The sequence below is a fragment of the Gymnodraco acuticeps genome, unplaced genomic scaffold (assembly GCF_902827175.1).
Source record: "Gymnodraco acuticeps unplaced genomic scaffold, fGymAcu1.1, whole genome shotgun sequence".
NCBI classification, from domain to species: domain Eukaryota; kingdom Metazoa; phylum Chordata; class Actinopteri; order Perciformes; family Bathydraconidae; genus Gymnodraco; species Gymnodraco acuticeps.
This window is the reverse complement of record NW_022991154.1, coordinates 7,322,007-7,347,316: the sequence shown is the minus strand read 5'-3', so window position 1 is coordinate 7,347,316 and position 25,310 is coordinate 7,322,007. Positions and strand designations below refer to the sequence as shown.

The window sequence follows — 25,310 nt, the reverse complement described above, 5'->3', positions numbered from 1 at the left end:
GTTGTTGTTAGCATCTGGTGCTAGCTAGCTGCGCTAACGGATATGGAGCTGTTTAAATGAAAACAGAGGAGCGACATTTCGCCACAACTGCGCCGAGCACTTGACTTTATGCAGGAAGCCAGACAGTGGGACATTGTACGAAAAGTCAGCACACTCAGCACGGATAGTGCGCAACATGATTGCAGCGTCCAGGCAGCTCCCGTTCGAGCATATGCCTGGAGTTGCACATAGCTCCAACGATCCATCACACAAATACTTTTCTAATCATAGTCTGCAAAAGTCTGCATAATGAGTAGGTTGTGGATGGATGGGATAAATAAACATTGGACTTTAATCCAGAAGACTACAGTACTTTCCATGTCCTGTGTTTAACCAAAAGTCAACGTTGACTGATTTTAACTTATTGTAAGCCAAACCATGATCTTTAACCAAACCTAATAGAGAAGTTGTGTTGCTTTACTAAAACTAAGACGTTATGTTCCATATTTTTTTTGTTTTGTCTAATATTACTACGTTAACGGGACCAAACTCTGACCAAAATCCTGGAGAAAATATGTTTTTCTAATAACGTGATTGACAATGCAGTCATCAGACCTGGTCGACAATAACATGAGTGATTTTCTTTCACATAACCCACAGTTATTTTGTTCATAAAGAATTGTTGCTAGAATAAAATATTTGATTAGTTGGGCTTTAATAAAGTGGTCTGCTTTATGATAACCACACCTTGCAGGAATAATTTATTTTCGAAAATTGGCAGTAAACATTGGGAAACGTTGCCAAAGTCTAGTTTAACAGAATTGTCCAATTACAACAGTTGGCAAGTGGGCTGCATGCTCTCACAGAACAAATGGTAAATGTACATGTATACATACACACACACACACACACACACACACACCACACACACACACACACACACACACACACACACACACACACACACACACACACACACACACACACACACACACACACACACACACCATTTGTATTGTATTATTGATGAGAGAGGTTCCAGGTTGAATTGAGGCGAATATTTGTAATGTTCAGAGGTTGTTGTGTTTAATATTCATGAGGATTTTTGTCATTGTTCAAATGATAATAAACATTAGCATAAAGCATATTTGTCCACTCATATGTTGATAAGAGTATTAAAAACTTGAAAAATATTCCTCTAAGGTACATTTAGAACAGATAAAAAATGTGCGATTAATTTGCGATTAATCGCGATTAACTATTTTAATCGACTGACAGCCCTAATACAAACATGAGAAGACGCTGCTAATTTTATGACCACATTACATGGCAACAAGGCCTTGTATGAACTCTCATGTGCGGGTGGAATTTGAAGCCTGAAATTCAGTCGCCTCTGTTTGTCCTGAGACTGAAAATGTGACAGGAGATCCCCCATGCCCCCCCTCCCCAACTTGTACTCAGTCAGTGTCCCTAGCAGGTGATCTGTAAATGTGGCAGGGCTTCCTGAGCACCGCCCCGTGAAAAAGATCTCTGCCGATCACTTGAAGGCTGGCAGAGACGTGTTGAACACTCAGCTAGACAGATATAGCAGCAGCTGAAGAAACAGAGTCGCAAACGGGCACTGAAACACACAGTCTCTACCATTGCCAAGTCAAGCACCTTCTGGATAACAGTACCGCTCTGTGAGGTGCTGCAAGGCCACATCCAGCCAAAATGGAGTCTGCAGTTGTAGAGGAAGATACGGGCTCATTCGAGTACAAGGCCGCTCACCAGGCATTCAGGGATCGCTGGAAAGAGACGGATGAAACCATGTGTCGCCACAGCATGTCCTTCCACTTGCACCACTCGCTGAGGAGTGAGTTCTTTGCCAGCTACCTGTACCTGATGGAGAAGATTCCTGTTGGTAAGAAGAAAGGCCACACAAAGGTTCAACCACTCACCAGCTTCACAGTCAAACAGTCAAGATCTACTGTACATCCTTTACTTCTCCCTTGACTCCATTTAGGATCGTGCAAGGCTGAACGAGCATGCCAGAGGTTTTGCATGTTTTGGTTGAATACAATTCACTTTACATTGTATTGATACATTGTAAGTAAATCATATGCAGTAAAAGTAATACAGTTTCTCAAAAGTGTTCCTTCACAAGGATATATGTTGGCTTTAAACTTGTATTTCAGGAAACAAATTGTTTCAAATGAGTCAAATCACATATTCATCACAAGGTAATGCATTTAAAAAGTGGGTTCCTGATTGGAAAGCTGTGTACTCCATTTATAACAATAATAATAATAATAAAACATGGAATTTTTATAGTGTTTTCCCAAATGCTCAAAGATGCTTTATGCCACAAAGATTGAGACAAATCAAATCAGACCAGATGTACACTGAAAAAAATCACCTGTCTGAAGTTGATTTACATATTGTAGAAAAAATGGAAATCAATGGTTACCATAAAACATAGGGACTGATTATGAGTGTAGGGGTTTCCTACACTAATAAATCACTGGAATAGCCAACCTATAATCTCTTCTGACATGCTACAGACCATACCCATCATCAGCTTTATTGACTGAGTAATGCAAGCAATTCATTCCAGTGTTTCTTTGCTCAAAATGTACTTACGAATAGACATATAGCTCAAAACAAGGACAACAAAGTTTGACAAAATAAACATTTTACTCTTAGTTAATGAACGACATTGTATCTTTCCATCTAGTTCTTCAACTATGGTGCTGTTATGGTCAGTGATCACATATTTTGGGTTCTGCACTCCAAGGTTCCAAAGCTGGCTACTTCTCTGATGACAAGACATTAGGAAGCTGCACACTTTCACTGAGCAAACTGTCAAACAATACTTCCAGCATGTAACTCCTCCTGATAGCACAACTCTGTTTATATAAATGAGACACCACATGCTTATTACTAAGCTTTGAAGGACCTGTTGGCAGAACCAGAGTGTTTCATGTAGAATAAAATACAACTAGAGAATGCAATTCCTGAAGAAATTGCTAGTGGGAATGCTTTATGCTGAAAAGCTAACGCTAAACTGCTATGCTGAAATGTAATGTGCAAGAAGAAAGTGAAGAATTTAGATTGAAATGATACATGAACACTGGGGGCTTGAATGTGTGATGAGTAGGGTTGGGTATCGTTTGAATTTCCACGATTCTGATTCCGATTCCGATTCTACTTTTCGATTCCGGTTCTTAACGGTTCTCAATTCCGATTCTTTGAGGGGTAAAAAAAAATGATAAATGCTTCTTCCAACAAAAAATGACATTTATTCGAGAAACTTTTACACAGGTTAGTTTACAGTAATATTCACATTAATCAGTCTGTTTATATTCACTGCTATGTAACTGTAACCTGAGAACCACTGAAGCTACAACAGTGCAACAGTCCAACTTTTAAAGAACAGTTCTTGTTGAGAAAAACAAGCATATCTGCCTTCTCAGGCATACCGGGAAGAAATGTTTGAACATTTTAAAGTAAAATGCTTCAATCTGGTGCACTTTAAGCAGAATTACTAGAGACTAGATCTAGGGGGTACAACTCTAAACACCCATATGAAAAAGATCGGTTTACATTTTAATAATTAAATAAGTATGTGAACATAACCAATAACCTACCATAGCCAATAACAAATACATGTAACGTATTTTATTTTTGTTGTTCATTCATATTTTATTTTACTATTTTATTTATGCATATGTTTTTATCTCTCCAGTTTAAAACGATATGTCTGGTTTACTGTCCTATAGTATACATTGGAATGATTTCAAACCTGTTTTATCCCAATAATTATAAAGGAGTGCCTTGGAAATATGTGTTTACATAAATTGTGATCAAAACGTTTGAGACCCACTGATATAACTTAGACTAAAGTGAACTATCTAAACACTCAGAGTCCTTTACCTCACTGAGCCTCTCAGTCTGACTGGAGAGAACTCTCCCTCCACATCATTGTAGAAACATCTTCTTCTTCCATTAGAGCAGCTAGCACCAGATGCTAATAACAAGTTACAACAGCGCGTACCGGTGCACCCTCCCTTTCTCCCTCGCTCGCTCCCACGCTCACTCGCACTTTGGCTGTGAGCTGCGGGTGCCAGATAAGCCAACATCCCCCATTTTCATCTCTTACAGCGCCCATCGTACAGGGCAAATGAAAAGTGTAACCGGGGTGAAAAGGGTGTTACATTTACTTAATTATGAATGTTGTTACATCAAGGCCGAAAATTAGGATGAGCACCAACGGTCAAAAAAATTTTTTTTTTCTCCCAGAGCTGTCAGCGCAGCGCCTCCACAGATATGGCGCCCTAGGCGAACATGGTTACGCTGTAGGAAGTGTAGGTACAACGCTACATTTCCAGCCCCGCCGCAGTCATACAGTAGGCTACGGAGAGCGGCGAGAAACATTTCCTCAGGCATCGAAAAGCGGAACTGAAATTCACATGTCTAAATGATGCCGTTGGAATCAAAATGTTGGAACCGGTTCCGAACTGGAACCGGTTCTCGGTACCCAACCCTAGTGATGAGAGAAGAAAAGAAAGTAAAAAGGCTTGGAAAAGCAGCAGAATATTTGAACTGCAAACTTTTGAACTAATTTGATGGTGAATGATCTGTCGCCATGCCAACGGCATTTGATGACATCCCATAATACGCTTAGATGCGTTGATGGCTGCATCATTACCAAACCTGTGAAGTTTTGGGCCATTTGGAGCATTTTCACTGAAGTTATGAGAAAACCGTGTTTCATGGCGAGCATTGTGTTGCCATGGCAATGGCATTTGAAGAAATCTCAAAACTGTCCCGTAGATGTCTTCAAGGCTGGACTGTTAGCACACATGTGAAGTTTGAGCACTTTTTGAACATTTTCATAGGAGTTATAGCGACATCGTCTTTTATGGCGAGGGATGCGTTTCCATGGAAACGGCATATGATGAAACCCCATAATTGACATAGAGCTGTTGAGGGCAGGACCGTTAACCATTATCTGAAGTGTGGTGCTGTTTTGACCCTTTTCATAGACGTTACGACAACATCATGTTTTATGGAAACGGCATATGGTGAGATGTCAGATTTGACGTAGAGCTGTTGAGGCATAGAGAGGTGATATACAGGTGAAGATTGTGAGACGACCGGACTGTGTCCATTGGAGCTACACCGACATCGTGTTTTATGGCGAGGGATTCCATGGAAACGGCATATGATGACACCCCATAATTGACTTAGAGCTGTTGAGGGCAGGACCATTAACCACTATCTGAAGTCTGCTGCTCTGAGCATGTCAGTTGGAGTTATGACATCATCGTGTTCCATGACACAGGTGTTTATATTTGAGCTAACGACGTGTCCAGAGATCAAAGGTCTCCATGGTGATCAGTGAGAGGAGAGCTTTTTTATTGTTCTGAATGAGAGATAAACCTGTTACATGTGAACGTTTTGTTGAAGAACCGTAACAGATATCGGTGAAATTTCAAAGCGTGAAGCATGTCAAGGAACATGAGCATCTGAAGTGTACTTTTTGTGTACTTTCGGGTTAATAATGTGGCCTTTTTGGCAGATTAACTAAAGGTGTGCGGCTGCTGTGGTGGGGAAAGGTGAGGCTGAATTTACAATGGAGTTTAATGGAGACATGTTGAAAGTTTTTGTCACTTCATGCCCTCAAGAGGCATTTTGTTTAATTATTTTGCTTAATTTTTTTGTTTTATCTTTCAAGCTACGAGATGTTTTCCTATGTTTGTCATGAAAAATTATGTCTCAGGAATGTAGGGTTTGGGAATTATGGCAGGTTTAAAGAAAATATGAAGGCAAAACGCACTCTAAAATCTGAAGAAGGCCTCTTTACCAAGGTCTGAACAATGTTTGATATCTCTAAAAGTATGCATCAGATTATTTAAAAGTTGTGTTACACGAATAATGTCAGAAAGATGTGTGACATTTTAAAGTTGGAATGAGGTTTCTGAGTGAAAGTATGAATGAACAGTTAGCAGTTGAAGAAGGAGCAGTTAGCAGTTGAAGTTGCATGAAGATTGTTGAAGTCTGAAGAGTTCTCCATTGACTTCCATGTTAAAAATGGGATGTATTATGGGATGTATCTCTGGAATTATGAAAGTTATGAATGATAAAAGTAATAGCCATTGATTCCCGACCGAGCTGAACGTTTTGATGTTTGAACGGAGTTTCTGCGATGTTCAATGTGGGGGAAGAAGCAGCGCAAAATAACCCGGCGGAATAATAAAGAATTTCGTGCGTAGCATAACAGATAGTTGGAATGCTGTGTCAGCATTCCCACTAAATGAGAAACAAAATCTAGTAACAGAGGTTGTGTATCACACAATGACTGTAATGTCTGATGCGTTGCTGAGTTGTATTTGTTCATTACTGTATTCTTTATACTGCATGTTTTTTTGCTCCTACCTTGAAGTGCACCAGGAGAAATCATATTTTACAGCATTTGCTAGTGAATGCATGCTGTATAACAAGCAATACCATCTAAAAGTTGTTTATCACAAGAGCATGGTTGGTTTCAGTCAGACGGCTTTTGCATACTTGACTGGTCTTTCTTGCTTTTGATCATGGAGAAGCAGTGGCGTTTTTATATGTACAAAAGTGGTGGGGCACGAACAACTTAGATATTTTATATATAAGCTTCTGGTGCTTTTTTAAGCTTTTTTAAACAAATAGCTGTAGCTATCCATGGTTAAGATAGAAAGAGGGGGGGGGAGTGTCAAATGACCAGTGTTGGGACTACGCGTTACTGTAACGCCGTTATTTTTGGCAGTAACTAGTACTCTACCGCATTACCTTTTAGATTCAGTAACTCAGTTACAGTTACTACATGGTGCGTTACTCCGTTACTGCGTTAGTTTTTTATATATATAGTCAACAGCCAGGCGAACAGAGATGAGAACTGTACTTGAGTACAGTACTTGAGTAAATGTACTTAGATACTTCCTGTGTCACATGCGGAGACGGGCTGTGGGCGTGTTTGTGTTGTTTACTAACAAGACTATCATGGCGGCGGCGGAGTCAAGTCTAGTTTCTCCACCTGGAGATATTCTCACTATTTCACTTTTGTCGAGCACAAAGAAAATAACGTTTTAGTTAAATGTAAGTTGTGTCTTGGCGGGTCAAAGATCCTATCTACTGCCCAAACCAGTCATTCAAATCTCTTAAAACATCTGCAAAAACAACATGCTGGGACGAAGCTAGTAGCTAAGACCACAGAGACTCAGCCGACGCCACTCCACCTCCACCTAAGCAACAGCGGCTGGATTTTAACCAAGGGACTGCTAGCCAGGGAAACGTCGATAAAGCCATTGCACGGTATGTTGTAGAACACATGCAGGCTATTGCTACAATGGAGTCACCCGCTTTCAGGGAGCTAGTTAGCATGATACCATGTCCGGGCGGCACACGGCATATGGGACGGAAAACTTTTTCCAACTACCTGGATAAAGAATATACAAAAATTGAAAGCCATGCTAATATCGATGCAATCCAGATTGCATATAATGCATGTCAAGTTGATCAACAGATTGTATTATTCTCCAATGCAATAACAGTACTGAAATGAAGGCTATAAGGGCATTAATGGGAGCCCCTTTTCACAGTAACGCATTACTTTTTTGTGTAAGTAACTAGTAAAGTAACGGAGTTACTTTTGAAATGAAGTAACTAGTAATGGTAACTAGTTACTGGTTTTCAGTAACTAGCACAACACTGCAAATGACATACTGTCAGAAGCCTTGAATGACGAACACGGAGCAACACTGTCAGCGCATACATTTACGTACACAGCGTGGGGATGTCATATTGTAATGCACCTTAGAACATGGAGTAAACCATCACAAAGCAATACTTAACAATAACAACAAGCATAATGCTTCAGCATTAAAACACCATAGACTGTAAAAATAAGGAAAACACAGACACTCATCACCGAGGTCACAATATCAATCGATCGAGCAGAGCAATAGCCTATACGCAAAACACAGAAGATCAACAAAATATATGACATAAAATGCACTTACCAAAGCTGAAGTAGATGGTCAACTTCATTCATTTTCTTTCTGTTGTACTGATTTTAATCGCTATACGCTGCTCTCTCTCGTCTCCTCTTCACAACTACACTTTTCGCGGCACACGTACTTACAGCCAATCAGCTCTGAATTATGAGATGACGTTTTGATGGGGTTGCGAGCACTTAGCCCCACTTGTGATTTTTTTTGCCGCACACATTGAATACAAAAAGACTCTGAGTATGCGCAGTGTCGTTTTTACAGCACCCATTCATTTTGACAGCAGAGAGAGGGGCTAGATCAGAGCTTGCCCCACATCGCTCAACACGGCTCAATAGGCACACTGTGGACACTAATCGGAAGAACGCAGTCCGAAGCAGAAATGTAGAGACGAATCAGACGACTAAACATGATCTTAAAATATATTTTAACATATTTTATACATATTTTAGGAATTATTATTTTAATTACTTTCTGCTGACAGTAGGTGGGGCTGCGCCTGCCCCTAATGACGAGTCGCCACTGTGGAGAAGGATGTGCTGTATTGTACAATGGTTCTACCAGACTGACAATTAAAGGCAAAAGAGACAAATATGCCTCTGAGCAACAGTTGAATAAGAATATAAAAACAAGCAGTCATTGGTAAAATAAATTGTAAGCTTAGCATCAAGATGTGTGCAGATTTTAAAATAAAACGGGTTCAGTGTCAGGTGCACAATAATGCCTCTAAAAAACTGGAATTAACTGGGGTGCTGCTGTAAAATCGGCCTTTATTGAAGGAAAAAGACAAACCTCAATACAACAGGGGATTCAAAACATATTGGTGCGCATATATTATAACAAACACTCCTTCGTAAGTAGGTCAAACCTAATCCTTTGCCGACTATGCATTTGTCCATCTTGAGTTCTTAGGCTGCAGAAATAGGAGATCCTGACCAGTTGGCCATTCTGTCTCAAAGACTTCTTATTTTCTTACCACTCACTTGATACAAAGACCATTAATGGCATGGAATGCCAAGCATTAAAGCTCTAACTCATGTCAGTCAGTGCTATACATGACAGTTGCAGTGGGATTATTTACTCACAACCGCAACAGCTTTAGATGCACTGAAAGACATATTTATTTCAGCTTTCTTATGTCTTCATGCAAAACATGTCAAGCAAAAGTAGTGAACCTAAATTAGCTATATTGAACACAAGTTAAAGGGTATGTCGTTGGGGTTACATTTAGGCCTTAATTACTGGAAATTAGACCCCTGTATCTTTTAATCTAATGTCTTGTTCTGATCTAAGGTCAAAAGTGAGTCTCATCTTCTAATTAGCTGGTCCACTTTAAAGGTGTGAGATAAAAGAACATGGTGGCACTGGATTGACACTTCCTTGGCAGACGTGAATGTCATCACTCTGGTTTCCCCCTTCTTGGTCTTAATGTTTCTATAATTACCCTTCCACTGCTAGACTTCCTGAGGTGTCTCATGACATGCAATCACACCTAATGTCAGAGACTAAATCCTCAAACATCTCAATGGGCACTCGCCAGGAAAGTCATGGCATGAACTGTCTGTTTCTACACCTTGTTGTCAGCCTGACTTCCAGGTGCTGAACGATTCAGTCCCCTTTGAGGCTCCCTGCTCCATCTTGATGTTTCTAGCATGGTGGAGGAAGTCCAGCTAGAAACTGAGTTCCCCCTCTTAATGTTTCACTTTGGTGTCATGAATTCAGCCACTGGAGATAATTGACAAGAGCACTGACATTCCCCCTTGACCGCCACCTTCCACCCCTCTACGCCAGGAACGTGTAATTTAAGCCTTTGGAAATGCTGCGTTCATTCTGTTGGATTTATTTCAGATCTGCAGAACTGAGGCAGTGAAGGGTTGGGATAGTGTAAGAAGTTGTTAAATCTTTTAATGTCACAGTAGTCATTGACACCATATTATAATAGAGAAGTGTTGTAGTACACATAGGCTACTTAAATGGAATGTAAACTCCTTTTAGGTTCACAGAAATATAAACTCTCTGCCATTTAAAAGTGTGTAAATGCATAACAATCGGAGATTAATCAGCCAGCTTGTTATTTTATATCATGTAACAGCTGAGTGGAAGACAAGTGCAGCATGTCCTTATGTATAGTCTGTGATAATCAAATTATCATTCTACATTTCCTTTGAGATCGTGAACAGCAAAGTGTCACGTCCAACTTTTTTTGGAAACATTAAACTATAGAGTTATATAACAGTAAATGTACTATTTTGTTATCCTACCTTACCTTTCATGATAGTTAAGTTCTGTGGTCCCTGAGTCTGGTTTACACTAAAAGATTTGTTGGAGCATGACATTTGATTAACGAGCTACAGAACTTATATCACAATTTAATCGGAGCTGATCACAACTTGTCACACATGATCTAGTCATCTCAATGCTGCGTTCGGGCTGTGAATAAACAACTTGTGTTTTACTTTTAGGCTGTCTGACGGTATGGACAGCTATCAAAGCTACTATACATCACATTAAGAACGATGTATGAAAGTCGGACACAAACATATCATTTAAATGATTTATTCAAGTTTGCAATGTTTTGAACAGGCATCCACACAGTCACCTACTTTGTAATTTTCGATACCTCCCTGTAATCGTCACTCACGATATCCACCTCTGACCCATAACCTCACATACGAGTACTGAATGTGCATCAAAGTGATCCTATGGGGGCAGATATAGCAAAAGATGAATGTAAACGACAGACGAGGCCATCGAAATGTTTATTTCCTGGTAAGTGAACAATGGGTCCTCAATGTACACGCCCCCGATACATCTGTCTAAAATAATAGAATGACGCCAGTTGTCATGACTCTAGTTATACTGTAACACTGGCACGAAACATACTACCAATATAAATAACAATAAATAATAATAAATAATAATAATAAATACATTGCTTTTAAAATCGTTCTGTGTGACACGAAAAAAGGGGAAAATCGTGTTGGTGAACACGAATCAATAGATTACATTTCGTAAACGAAATGCCGTGAGACTGGGTTGGATGTAAGGGTGTACTCTAGGACAACATGACATCACTGCTGTTTACATGTGCAACAAGCACATTTCTGACTAAATTAAACCACATTTTCATTTTCCTCCTGGATTTGATTTACTCTTTAAAAAGTCACCTAACATACCAGTATTTAGAATCTGTCTGAAAGGTTTTTCATTGTTCATTATATGAATCCAGCCTCTCTTCTCTTTGTCTGTCCATGTGTCCTAACAGTGAAGCTGTTTCCAGTCACCTGTGAGATCATCAAAGGAGAGAAACAGTTTTACTACAGATCTCAGCAGTTCTACGAGGACGTCCCCGCCTCGGAGGAGGGCATGCTGGGAGATTTTGTGGAGATATGCAACGTGGATCTGGAGGCTTCCCGTGAGTTTCTGAAGAGGTTTGTGGTGAGTCTCGAGATAGCAACTCACATTCAAGTTCTAGAGTCTCAAAGAAATCTGTTAAACGGATAAAGTAACAACAGTACATTTGCTTGGCTGTTTCTACATAATACAGGCTTTACTATGGCTTCTAAACACTGTGCACGTGTGTATCCAATCCATTAACACTGTTGCAGCTATCACAAAATAGATGTCACAATCTATTATGGGTGAGGAATCTGTCTTACTGCATACAAATAATTTCACCTTGTTGAACGTGGGACGAGGCCTCAGTGCAGATTATAATAGTAGCTCAGACTTGATGTCAGCCCCATAAACACCAAAACAAAACAAGACAAGCTAGGGTGAGTTTTGTATACGTTCACTCATTTACACTTATTCACATATCTTGTTTGTTTAATTTGTACAAAACAATTTATAACACAACAAGTTTGCTATATCATGTTTTTTTTTGGACTAAATGTACTACAGTATATGTCCTTAAAAGGTGTAGCTTTACTTATATAAATTATGTCATCATTTTCAGCTTCCTATACTTGTCACAACATTCCTCCATTTGTGCACACATGCATCTTGAGCGTGCATGTGTGTATGTCAGAGTTTTTTTAGATGTTGGGAGAGCCCAAGTGCTAATTCCGGGGAATGGGTTTGGGCCAGGGACAAGGTTATTTAGAGGATCAGTTTTACAGAAGCTCTAATTATAAACTGCTAAGATTGGATATTTTTAAGGAATTGCAGATGGCTAAGTAGCTACATTTCACTTTTAAACACTACAAGCCCCTATTAAACACATCTTACCACTACTGGTTAATACAATGCAGCACACTGTTTATGTTAAATGTTAGAGTTCTGTCTGACACGAGAACATGATCGCTTACAGGGATAGTCTATTTCCACACATTGGAAGTTTAGCTGAGCTGTCATTTCAGAAACTACGACTGGGCTGGGCCACAACTATTGTTTATTTTCATCAATCAAGTTGTCTATTAAATGTCAGAATATAATCGATCATAGTTATAAAACAACAAATTTCTCTCCAAACAGGATGAATTACAAATCAAAGGCCTAATTTCAAAGCTGAAAGATTTGTAGTTCAACCCAGAGAGACGTGATGTAAGAATTACATATTTATTGTTTACACGTCATATGAATGAAATGATTGCCATGATAGTACGACAGGAAAATGTAATGGTGTTTGGCGATTAGGCCCCCGGTTTGCAGGATAATCATTCAGGAGGGAAAGCACCGCTCCGATGAAATCCCCGGGGTCTAGACACTGGTGGTGGTGATGAGTAGGTGAGACCAGTCTGAAGGAGGAAGGTTTAGCTTTGTCCTGAAGGAGACGGGAGGCGAGAGGGGTGGAGGCGGGTTGCGTGTGATCATCTGCAATGACAACTGACAGGGAGGAAGAGCAGGTATTTAAGGCATTTAGCATGTGCAGCGATTGGCTGCTGAGGCATGACGCCCTCATATTTAATGAGGGGGGAAGGGAGCCATAGAGTGACGTGTGAGTGACTCGAGTTAGGTCTTCCTTATTGAACTTGCGCTAAAGCTTTCATTTCAACCCGGAGAGACGTGATGTAAGAATTACATGTTTACACGTCATATGAATGAAATGATTGCCATGATAGTACGACAGGAGAATGTAATGGTGTTTGGCGATTAGGCCCCCGGTTTGCAGGATAATCATTCAGGAGGGAAAGCACCGCTCCGATGAAATCCCCAAAACCAGTGAAGTATGAATACTGAGATGAACTGAGTTGCTTACCTTGTGGGGTGACTGGTGATCTGGGGAGGAGAGATAATAGATTAACACGTATATGAGCGACACTGTGCCGGAATCACTGCCGGAGCTTACTGGTCATGCTGAGACTCTGACTGCCGAAATCAGTGCCGGTCTTATCTGAAAACGACCTGCGGGTCGCATGCCTGGCCAGCAGGGCTTGACTACGCCGAGGAGCGAGCGGTTTCATTTTGTAACGGTGGCCCAACGTCCACGACACCGAAGTGTACGGTAGCCTTCCGCTACGACACCGAAGTGTACGGTGGCCTTCCGCCACGCCTGACTTCGCAGGCTATATATATATATATATATATATATATATATATCTCTTTATTCTTTTTCCTTTGTTTTGTAACTGACACCGAAGTGTACGGTGGCCTTCCGCCACGCCTGACTTCGCAGGTTATATATATATATATATCTTTTCTTTACTCTTTCCTTTGTTTTGTAACTGACACCGAAGTGTACGGTAGCCTTCCGCTACGACACCGAAGTGTACGGTGGCCTTCCGCCACGCCTGACTTCGCAGGCTATATATATATTTTTTCTTTATTTCTTTTTCCTTTGTTTTGTAACTGACACCGAAGTGTACGGTGGCCTTCCGCCACGCCTGACTTCGCAGGTTATATATATATATATTTTCTTTACTCTTTCCTTTGTTTTGTAACTGACACCGAAGTGTACGGTGGCCTTCCGCCACGCCTGACTTCGCAGGCTATATATATATATGTATCTTTTTTTCTTTACTCTTTGTTTTGTAACTGACACCGAAGTGTACGGTAGCCTTCCGCTACGACACCGAAGTGTACGGTGGCCTTCCGCCACGCCTGACTTCGCAGGCTATATATATATATATATATATATATATATATATATATATATATATATATATATATATATATATATATTTTTCTTTACTCTTCATTTCTTTTCCTTTGTTTTGTAACTGGCACCGAAGTGTACGGTGGCCTTCCGCCACGCCTGACTTCGCAGGCTATATATATATATATATATATATATATATATATATATATATATCTTTACTCTTTCTTTATTTCCTTTGTTTTGTAACTGACACCGGAGTGTACGGTGGCCCGAGTCCACGCGGACTGCAGGAAATACATTTTACACTGATGCGTTTGAGCAAGGCCTGGGAATGAAATACATGTGTGCCGGAGATGAAGCCCGTTACCTGTAGTTGCGGCGTGAGACGAGACATTATTCCCTGTGGGCGGGGCCCGCGGAATTAGGACAGGAATGCAGTTTTGAATATCGGGAACCTTAGTGAGACATGTATACTTGTGAATGTGTTTGAGCCACCACCAGTTATATGTATAACTACCATAGTTAGGGTCTGAGAGATCTTTGGGAAGCCCGTACGGCGCTGATGTCCGGACGAATGAAGGTTGTGAAGGCGGAGGTGGACCACCGTCTTGAGGTAGAAATTGACGGGGCCATGACCCTGCGAACCACTCTCCCTGGAAGAAACCCCCCAAAACCCATGGATGGGCGGCATCCGTGAAGACCTCATTGAGTCAGAGGAACGCACGAGGCCATCGTAGAATAAAGTAATTCCGTTCCAGTGGGCGAGCAGGAGGGACCAGAACCGAAGGTCTGAGCGGCAGCCTTCGTCTAAGAAAACGCAGTCATGGAGGTTGTCGACCGCTGATGCTGCGTCCAGGAGGCGGGAGATGAACGAGCGCCCCTGGGGGATGATGTGCATGGCGAAGTTGAGGTGTACGAGAAGGGAGAGCGACAGTTGTTTTGTGATAACTTGTTGCTCGCAGTATGACTTGGTGATGTCCTGGATGCGCTGCGATTTGTCTGAGGGGAGAGATGCCTTCATGTCTATGGAGTCGAGGATGATGCCTAAGAACTCTAAGCGTGTGACGGGACCTAACGTTTTCTCTTTGGAGAGAGGGACACCTCACTCCTGAAGCAGTGTTTAAGCTTGGCCAGTGAGATCCCTGAGCTGTCCTGTGCGGGTTTATGGGGAGGAAGTCGTCCGGTAGGTGAAGGACGGAGGGGATTCTGACGATGTTCAGCAGGATCCAATAGAGCGCTTCCGAGAAGGAATTGAAGATGCAGGGGCTGCTTCTGCACCCGAAGGTCAGGCGAACGCGAAGATAGAGTTTGGACTCCCACTTAATACCGAACAAGTTCCACTGAGACGGATGAATGGGGATGATTTGAAGGCATCGGTAATGTCTGCTTTGGAGAGCCGAGCTCCGTGCCCTGTGAACTTGATCATCTTTATTGCATTATCCACTGAGGCATGGTGAAGGGAGAACTGATCTGGAGGGATGATGCTATTGACGCTGCAGAATGGGCCGGAGCAGGGAGCGGACAGATCGAAAATCAGCCTTTTATTTACGTGTGGCTATTCCGATGGGATTTGAACGGAACACTGAGAAGGGGGAGGAGCTAAAAGGACCGATTATATATCCTTTGAGAAGTTCTTTGTCGATGAGCTGGGAAACTATGTTGGGTTCTTTAGCGGCTGACTGTAAGTTTCTTGCTACGAAAGTCACTGTGGGAGATGGGAGGACCCCTACCCTGAAGCCTTGGGAGAGCCCTGACGGGAGATAGTCAACAAACACGGAATCTGTAGATAGCGCAGCTGCTAGCTGAGGGATGTTAATGGGAGTGGAGGGGTGATATTCCAGAATGTTTTTATTTTTATTTTTTTTTAGTTATTTATTTATTTGTTGATGTTTCTGGCGCAGAGCCACTGTGACGGCCCGTCCACACGGTGGCGTGCGTTACAGCTTCCAAACGCTTCTGCCCATTCACTTTGAATGGGGTGACGTCACTTTTAGTAGAACTGTATTTTGGGAAGCGACGTGGAGCGTTTGCTGGCGTTGCTCGCTTCAAAAAGTTGAGCAATGTTCAACTTTTGGCGCCTCGGCAGAAGCGTCAGCCGATGAAATCCCGTTTATGCAAATCTGCCGGTACAAGCGCTAGCCAATCAGACCGCGTGTATGTTGGGAGAGACTACGCAGGTAATTCCTCATATTCCAAAAATGTGAGGGAAAATTCATTATGCGGTAGTGAATCACCCGGTGCTGTATGATCAGTCTCTGTTCATCTACCGGGATACAAACCAGAGGAGCGAGGCATGGAGGGAGGAGGCAGAGACAGTGGGTGAAACTGGTAGGTTTTCGCCTGTTGGGGATGATTTTTTATTTTTTTTTTCCAGTTTACTTAGTTTTAACATTGCTATTGCTTTGTGTGTCGGGGGCAAGAGATTCATGTGATTGGTTGTTGCTGCTGCTGTGCGGACCAGTAGCGTAGGCAGAAATTTACTTTAGGGTGGGCCTGTAAAAATATAGGGTGGGCCAGATTTCTCTTCTGCGCATCGGAAACTAACCACGATCCCGCCGGTACCGGTGGCAGATTACTTTTAGAATACTTCCTTTCCTCTTCTTTTTCTTCCTCCCTCCTCTTCTTTTTATCTTTTCTCCTTTTCCTCTTCTTTCTATCTTTTCCTTTCTTCTTTCTCTTTAGAATACTTTCTTTTCCATAACAGATGGGTATGTTTTGGTGAACGGGAGACACGTATTTTACTGTTTTAATGGCTTATGAAGAGCACGAACACGACATTTTAGTGTCATTCTTGACAGCTCTCTCATCTGCACCGCACATAAAAAAGAAAAACTCACCCAGACTGCATTCTTTGTACTGTCTTAAAACCTTTCCTTGGAAAAGTTTATGCATTGTAAGGTGTTCTTGGGTGCTTTGAAAGGCACCCCTAAATAGAATACATTATCATTATTATTTATTATCTGAAACGATGTAATCACTTTTAAAACTTTTCCCAGTTACTTGCCCCATGCATTCGGCAGCAGCAGGCCATTCAGTTAGATTTGATCCCGTTATGAATGTCATCATTTCGACAATAAATAAATGCTACATAAACGTTATCTTCCACGTTTTATCTAAACATCTCCGTTTCTACCTTCCAATATGTTTTGAAAGAGAACTCTCTCTCTCTCTCATCTGCGTGCGGGGCGGGGCCTCACGGACACGCTGCATCTCTCGCAGATACGCTGCAGCGCTGTGCACGCGGTTCTGCCGGTAATGAATATTACATTGTGAGGAAACTTTCCACCAATAATTCCAATAAGTATTCACTTCAGGTTTACGAAAGTAACTGCACTCAGTTTACTCGTTTTTTCAAATGTAACGCCAGCTGAATATACTGATTTTTTATTTTTTTTTCCTTCTTTTTCTTCCGATTACGTAACACCGTTACATGTATTCCGTTACAACCCAGCCCTGTGTAAGGGTCGAGTGCAAACGTTTTCGTTAAAACTAGTACCTGAGTGCAACGGAAGTTGAAGCTCCTGTGGCGGAGTCTTCCAGAGCCTGGAGGCGAGCATCGATAGCTATCATGGAGCTAGCCAGGGATTGCAGGGAGCCGGCCGCGCTACTCTCCATAGGGGTGTGTGGCGCTCCCGGACTGGCGAGCCTGAGAAGGGGTGGATTTTTTTGGAGGGGGACGGGATCCTGGAGGGCTCGACTTCCTGCCCTTTTTTACCTCCGCGGCTGCGTCCTCATCCTGCTCTCTGGGAAGCTGGCTGGAGCTGCTGCCCCGGACTGGGGAGCTACGCTGGAGACCTGGTCCGAGAGCTATCGCCGCTGAGAGAGTGAGGCCTGGGGCTGTGGGAAAGCCCTGCTGCAGGAGCCGGGCGATGAGGAAGTCTTCCTCTGTTGATAAGCCGCTGTGGGGAGCCGAACCGGGATCGGAGACTTCCAGAGAAGGTTCGTGTTCCGAATTGTCCGAGTTGGACATCTTGAGCTAGTTGTTTCTTACGGTTTTTTCTCACGAGAAGCAGTATTGTATTGCAACTACCATTGCGTGTGATCATCTGCAATGACAACTGACAGGGAGGAAGAGCAGGTATTTAAGGCATTTAGCATGTGCAGCGATTGGCTGCTGAGGCATGACGCCCTCATATTTAATGAGGGGGGAAGGGAGCCATAGAGTGACGTGTGAGTGACTCGAGTTAGGTCTTCCTTATTGAACTTGCGCTAAAGCTTTCATTTCATCTGTATTTCTTTTGTTAGTCAAGAATGGCCTTTTTCAGCACATGCTAAATATAGGTTGTTGTCAAACTGCCTTTTATCACTAATGTATTTATAACTGGGCTCGTAACATTTTGATATTTAAGATCTTCTTCTTATTGACTACACCATTCTTGCAATGTGGGAGGAAAACAAGTAATTGTATAATATTGTATAAAACCAATAAAGTTAGACAACAAATTGACAGAAATGCATAATGCATAATTTTTGTATAGAAGTGTTTTGGTTCATGTTCATTTCTGTCTGGACATCTGCACTGGGATGATGTTAAAGCCAGTGGGCAGCAGCACTGCCAGATGCTGGGAATCCAATAATCGTAGAGACAACAAGACTGCCATACTTCAGAAAAAAACTATTGTGCATTCATATCCATTTGTGAAACTTCCTATACTTGTGTGGTCCATCTCTCTTTAAAGGGATGAACTTCATTTTGAAATGTGTGACTTATAGTGGTTGGTGTTGTTTTTTTTGGTGTGCATCTAATGGGTAGAGTTTATCTCCTAACATGAATAAATACAAAATAAAGTGTCCAAAGGTTTGTCTATTTTCCACCATCTCTTCTGCAAATGTGTGTTCAGTTACACATCCTCCTCCCTGGCTGTCAGCAGCTCCTGTTTAAAGTTGACATGGCCATTCAAACAAGTTGGGAAAGGAAAAGATTTAGAATACATCCGGATTAAACTGAGCTACATACGCACAGAGCAATATGGCAGTAATTCACCAAAACCAGGAAACCTCCTGCAACAAGCACAGAGCTCCTCTGGGCCCCCTCTTTCAGCCCAAGATGTGGAGGGGTTGGAGTGAGGTCAGAATACCAAATGAAAAAGGAAGAAAACCAAGCATGATTCAAGTGAGGTGACTTTTTGTTTCTTTCATGGTGAAGTTCATAGTTTTGTTGCCCTGAGGAACTGAGGTTGACTTGTTTGTGCTGTCGGTGCTTTTGAGGGAACATGCCTGACATCTGGCAACAGAAAATGAAGTATATCCCTGATTTAAAGATATGGTAATAACATGCTGCAAGGAAACTGACATTTAAATGTACTTTTTGTTTTCTGTGAAACATGAAACATATTTGTGGTGGTTTCCTTGAAAATAATCTTCATTTGGGAATTTAACAGATTATATCCTCTGAATAAGCCTCTAAATAAGGTCGACTTATACTACAACGTGGATACAACTATGAATGTTTAATACCGTTTGTTTACCCACAGGGTCCTGGTAAGGCAGGCACACAGTGTGCCCTGGACTGTGGCTCAGGCATCGGCCGTGTGAGCAAAGGCGTCCTCCTCCCTGTGTTTGAGAAAATGGAGCTGGTGGACATGATGGAGCACTTCCTGCTCCATGCTCACGAGGAGTACCTTGGCGATGATGCAGACCGCATTGAGACCTACTACTGCTACAACCTGCAAGACTTCACGCCTCCAAAAAACAAATATGACGTCATCTGGATGCAGTGGGTGGCATGTAAGTATTAGAGGTATCTCAGTTGATTGTATCTCTTTACTAACTTACTATTTAAAGAGCACAACCTCACTGGTATTGGACGCAAGTCGCTGCATTCCAAAGCACACCGAGTTTTGTTTTCAGCAGCTCTGTAGGTCAATTAGTAGGTTTGATAGCTTGTTTAGGTTAAAGTCTACTAATTATCCAATTTACTAAAATAAGTTATTCCTCTCTGACAGAATCATTTAGGTACTACCACTTCCTCTTCTGTAATTATGAAACACAATTACCCCATCAGTTAACAATCAACACCTCAGAAATATGGACTCTTAGGATTAAAAGGAAGCTGAGCCTGACTTTTTATTTACCAGTTTATCTGTGGTCCATCCCTCACCTCCAGTGGCGAGCCGTCAGGGCCCTCTAGGCCCTCTCTGAGGGCCTACGATATTCTACAAAATAATATTTAAAAACATTAAAAAAAAATATATATATAATAAAAAAAATTAAATATTTTTTTAGTTATATTTTTTATTAGTTTTACCAAAATAAATGTATTTAATTGTATTTAAAATAACATTTCCAACGAAATAAATCCTTCAAATCTGCCTATTCAGTTTCTGTTTGAATGTGAAGGGTTAAATGAAAGAAGCTCGTCTCTGCGAGTTACTGTGAAGACAGGAGCTGATTGGTGGTCCAGCTATGAATTCACAGAGGGCCCACTATAGTAACTCAATGAGAGAGTAATGTCAAATGACAGTACAATTGACCAATCATATCTTCCCTCTAAATGGGTGGGTTTTATTATCGCAGACTTTATGACAAGTTCCGCCCGCTGTGAAGCTTTTCTCTGTGACGTTGTTTCCATAGTAACAACTTCCTGTCAACAGCGTAAACTCGCTTTTGTCCATACAAAATAGGAAGCCAAGCCAAATGACACTTAGGGTAGGGTAGGTAAGAATGGAGAAACCAGCTCGAGTGCGCTAGAATTTCCACAGATGAAATCTTTGTATGTATTTATTGTCAAAGCATTTCATGTATTCATTGCTATCGGGATGTTAAGAGCATTCCATGGAATATAACAAAAAGTGTTTCTGAAGTGAATTACCTACCCCAGCTTTAAGACATATAAACAACTGCAACGAAAGAAACAAACACAATGGAATATCCTTTTCAATTTCAAAGAACACAAATTGGGTTGTTTACAGGTATTGTTTTGTGTGGTAGAGGGCCGCTGTCATTGATGCGTTTTGCACCCCGGACCATTGTTTTGATATTCCGCTGAAGTATACGTTGTGACGTAATAACTATTTTCTTTTCTTTCTTTTTTTCGAGGGAGGTGGGGGTCAGAGGCCCTAGGGATAAAAGTCACGGCTCGCCACTGCTCACCTCTGTTCAAAAGCTTCAGATAGTGTAGAACAAAAAATAATATTATGGGTCATGGCAGGCACAATGTCCCTAGGTGTCTGAGCACCAGGAATGAGCTTGGTGTACAACCACTGTTATGAATGCAGGAAAACTCTCAGTGGATACATAAATTAGGCCTGGAAACGCCTCAGGGTCCTCCAGAGGATGCATGACCTTGTTTGCTTTTTGTGAGAGGAAATACAACAAATTATCTTTCTCTTGTGAGGTCAGCAATACATAAGGAAGATGTTGGGGAAATATTTTCCTAGGCCCATAACTTTGACCGAGTTTATCAGTTTGTACAGCCCTCACTGAGCACAGGCCTGCAACCTTGGGCTGCTGTGCTCTCATTGTTTGGTCTCCCTAGTCCTGCCTGTTGGCGTCAGCTGATAGAGGTGTTATTGTGCTTCGCCTGTTTTATCTTGTTATGCACAATGTTGATTATTCTCTCAGAACCAGCTAAATGCATGGGACTGGGGAAAGATTCTTCAGAATTGGTCCGGCAACCGCTGTGTCACCTCGTGGCTGCAGCACATGTCTTGTCAATTCTCCGGCCGTTAACTTCATAATAAATCTTCAGTGTTTGCTATCAAGCCCCAGCTCTCCCATTGTCTCACTGAGTTTCGTCTCCATTGCTTCAGGAGGTTCCATCACAGAAGAGTGCTGTTGACTCTATCTACTATGATGTATACCATTTGGGGATTGTTATTATCCTTTCTGTTTTTCTCCTTAGGCCACCTAACAGACAAGGACCTGATGAACTTCCTGATGCGCTGTAAGAAGAGTCTGCATCCAAACGGCGTCATCATAATAAAGGACAATATGGCGCGGCAGGGTTGCAAGCTGGACCCAATCGACAGCAGCATCAGCCGCCATCTGGACATCATGAGGTGCATCATCGGCAAGGCCGGCCTCGAGGTCCTGGCTGTAGAAAAGCAGGAAGGCTTCCCTGACATCATCATGCCTGTCTGGATGATTGCAATGAAGTAGTGACATCATAACTCTCAGAGGGAAATCCAACCTTAATCTGAATGCACACGTTTTTCCTCTTTTGTCTGAGTCTATATTTTTGATCAGGTCTCTAAAAACTACAACACCACAGCAAGAAATCTTCCAAGTGTTCAACAGCAGATAAATCCTGAAACCGCCGTGTGGAGTGTGTGATGGCACCCGGGGAGATTTTATGGAGACAGGAGCTATTTTTCTGCACAGCCCAGAAGTCAAATAAAGGTTTTACGTGGACATTAACCTTCTACAGAAGCACTCTGTACGTCCACCAAAGCTAGACTGTAATTTATTGTCGGCCGACCACCTCCGGGGTCTGTATCGTGATGACATTAAAGGTGGACCCTCAGCTCTCTTGAGTTGTTCCTGTCTCAACCACGAGGATCATTGGAATAACATATGGACTAAGATGGTTTGTCTGCCAAGTGAATGATTTGTATCCCGTTAGACACTAAATCCAGCATGTTACATTACAAGGACAGCACTCAGCCATAATGTACCATGTTAGATTTCTAAATAAAAAACATATTGCTTTATGTTTTAAACATGGTAATTATTTTAAACTTGATATTTATAAGAGTTTCTTGTTATATGAATTCTCACCCCATTGTAATATGATCTGCATGTAAAGTTGAGCAGGGGAACCTGTTAACAAAAGTCATGTGACAAAAATATCAGTAGCCTTGGGGTCAGTATCAAAATGCTGTTCCCTGAGAGCCAAATCACTTTCTTTGTTGGAAATAGTATCCTTGCTCTGCACAATGCTGAACTTCCATTTTTTTTTTTGTAACACGACCTTGCTTTTTCTAGGGTTTTGGAAAGTTTCAAGAATATTAATCCTTCAATGATTTAGAATTAATATAAAAAATATAAACCTGAAATTGAGCATAATATGTCCTCTTTAATAACGGTTGAAGATGAGGTCCTAATGTTACCTTTCAGTGCAACATGTAGTTCTCTGTTCACATTGTATTGCAGGAGAAATACTGTTAATTCAGTGCACTCAGTACAAGCTAGTCTGGTGTAAATAATCAAACTTTATGTAAGTTTTTTTTTTAACTTTTGCTTGTAATATTGCAGATGAATAGATTTTTTTATATGGATTTCTTAATTTTTTCTTCTGTTATGTGTTTACATTTAGACTATAAATTGCTTTATTTGCTTAAATACATTTTCTTGCACAATATCTACAAATGTGATGATAAGAATCCTTAATTTATTTATAACTTACTGTTTGTTTTCTTCAATTTAGCTCTTGCTTAGCTTAGCGTTTACTTGCATTTTTCAAAAATAAAAAAATAACAATCTCTGAAAGCATATGGATGTAGTTTAATGATTTCTGAAATGTCCTTTTCATATTTTATGTTTTTCATCCCATGACAAACAAAGTTAATAGGATTAGAGATGGGTAATCGCCATTGGCTATTATAATCAAGGCTGGAACATAAATGCTGACCAATTTTCCCGAAATATTCCGACAGTTCAGCCCTGACAGTGACCGCGCTGCAATCTGCCACAGTGGGCTGGAAACGCACCAGATAATTGAGATCCTCTCCGATAGTTATGGTAATTCTCCTAAGTATTATTACTATTATTATTTTTCAGACTAACTGTAGAGACAGCACATTGTGTTGGGCTAATGACTTTCAGCTGGGCCCCTGAGGTGGATGGGGGGGCTGATTATTTCATGGTTTTGACAGACAGTGCCGGCTTTCATATCTGCCTTGGCTTCATTTCAAGCCTGTCAGATGTTGTCTGCATAAAACACATCCAAGAGTCGCCTCAAATATTCAGCATTTGGGTGCGTGAGAGTGGGAGTGGTGCGGAGTTGTTCCTCCCTGGGCTTTTCTATGAAAGGATAGTTTGTCAATGAGTCTACTGGCACTGAGAAAGTACAAAATCATCAAAGTGGTGAAGGCCCGATGGCGTGAGATGATCTCCATGGCATGTTTCTCTGGTCAGAATGACTCTTTTGAGAGTGAATAGACCAAACACGTTTTTCCACATCCCGTATGAATTAAAGATCAAAATGCCCCAAAGTTAAACTTGTACGTTTTTTTTTCTCTCTCTCGCAGCAAATGGCAGCCAAATGTGCTGTCACCTTTTCAGGAGTGGTTAGCGTCGCTGACAGTCAAGGCTATCATTTCTAATACTTCTCAATGTTCTCTGCAGCGGCTCGGCAGCAGTTTGAATATATTAGCTGGAGTAACACTAATTTGTCCGGTCACGTCAGCAGAGGAGAGCTTTGGGCTTCATTCCAGACAGAGTATATCTCAGACAGCTCTCAGAGACAGGAGGAAGACAGAGGGCACAGAGGGATGTGTGATCGCCTAAACATGTAATACACCATTCATTTAGGTAGCTTGTAATCCCAAAACCTTACTCACATGTGCTGTGCATGCCGACATCATTGACTTTTCACTTTAAAGGTGCAATGTGTAAGATATGGTCAGACATTACATTTCTAAACAGAGAACTCTACAGAATTTGAAAAGTTTACATTATTGCCGTTATGTAGAAGACATGTATGTGTTGCATTAGCTATCTAATGAAATTAGCATGCTAGCTGACTAGCCCAAGCCCATCCTATCTTGTGATAACACTTGTTAGATACAGTGCTGCAACAGCCCACTATGACTCCAAGCACTGGAGTTTGTGAGGGCTGAATTCAAATTGCGTGGCCTGCTCTCCTGGAGGTGGAGAAGTTTCTGTACACTGGCAAGGTTATGAAGGAATATTTGCAGAATGACGTCCAAATACAGTGGGGCAAAAAAGTATTTAGTCAGCCACCAATTGTGCAAGTTCTCCCACTTAAAAAGATGAGAGAGGCCTGTAATTTTCATCCTAGGTATACCTGAACTATGAGAGACAGAATGAGAAAAAAAAATCCAGAAAATCACATTGTCTGATTTTTAAAGAATTTATTTGCAAATTATGGTGGAAAATAAGTATTTGGTCAATAACAAAAGTTCATCTCAATACTTTGTTATATACCCTTTGTGTCAGGATTATTATGTCATGTCACGTTTCTATGTCTAGGTGTGGGTGTTTTTCCGTTCTCCTTGTCATGTTTTCCTCCCTGTATATTGTCTGGTCTCTTTTCCCTGTGTTTTCATGTCTGTCGTTAGTTTCCCTGGTGTGTCTAATTTCCT

The 25,310-nt window shown here is 41.4% G+C and overlaps 1 protein-coding gene across 2 annotated transcripts; it reads left to right on the top strand.

The window, feature by feature from the left end:
• Positions 1–1,564: 1,564 nt before the first annotated feature.
• mettl11b (methyltransferase like 11B) lies at positions 1,565–23,455 on the top strand. Of its 2 annotated transcripts, none has more exons than XM_034237322.1 (4): positions 1,565–1,882; positions 11,269–11,441; positions 19,518–19,770; positions 21,887–23,455. In XM_034237322.1, exons 1-4 carry the CDS (start codon positions 1,693–1,695, stop codon positions 22,141–22,143), a joined length of 873 nt encoding a protein of 290 aa, XP_034093213.1. In that variant the 5' UTR covers positions 1,565–1,692; the 3' UTR covers positions 22,144–23,455. The 2 variants fall into 2 exon arrangements, with proteins under 2 accessions (XP_034093213.1, XP_034093214.1); XM_034237323.1 differs by lacking the exon at positions 1,565–1,882 and adding an exon at positions 7,259–7,308 and having other exon boundaries at positions 21,887–23,454.
• The last annotated feature ends 1,855 nt before the right edge of the window (positions 23,456–25,310 follow it).

Excerpts from the sequence above, each read along its gene's own strand:
- mettl11b (XM_034237322.1), top strand. The coding sequence starts at position 1,693 with ATGGAGTCTGCAGTTGTAGAGGAAGATACGGGCTCATTCGAGTACAAG. Across the intron at positions 1,883-11,268 it reads GATGGAGAAGATTCCTGTTG|TGAAGCTGTTTCCAGTCACC; the intron begins GTAAGAAGAAAG and ends GTGTCCTAACAG. Across the intron at positions 11,442-19,517 it reads AGTTTCTGAAGAGGTTTGTG|GGTCCTGGTAAGGCAGGCAC; the intron begins GTGAGTCTCGAG and ends GTTTACCCACAG.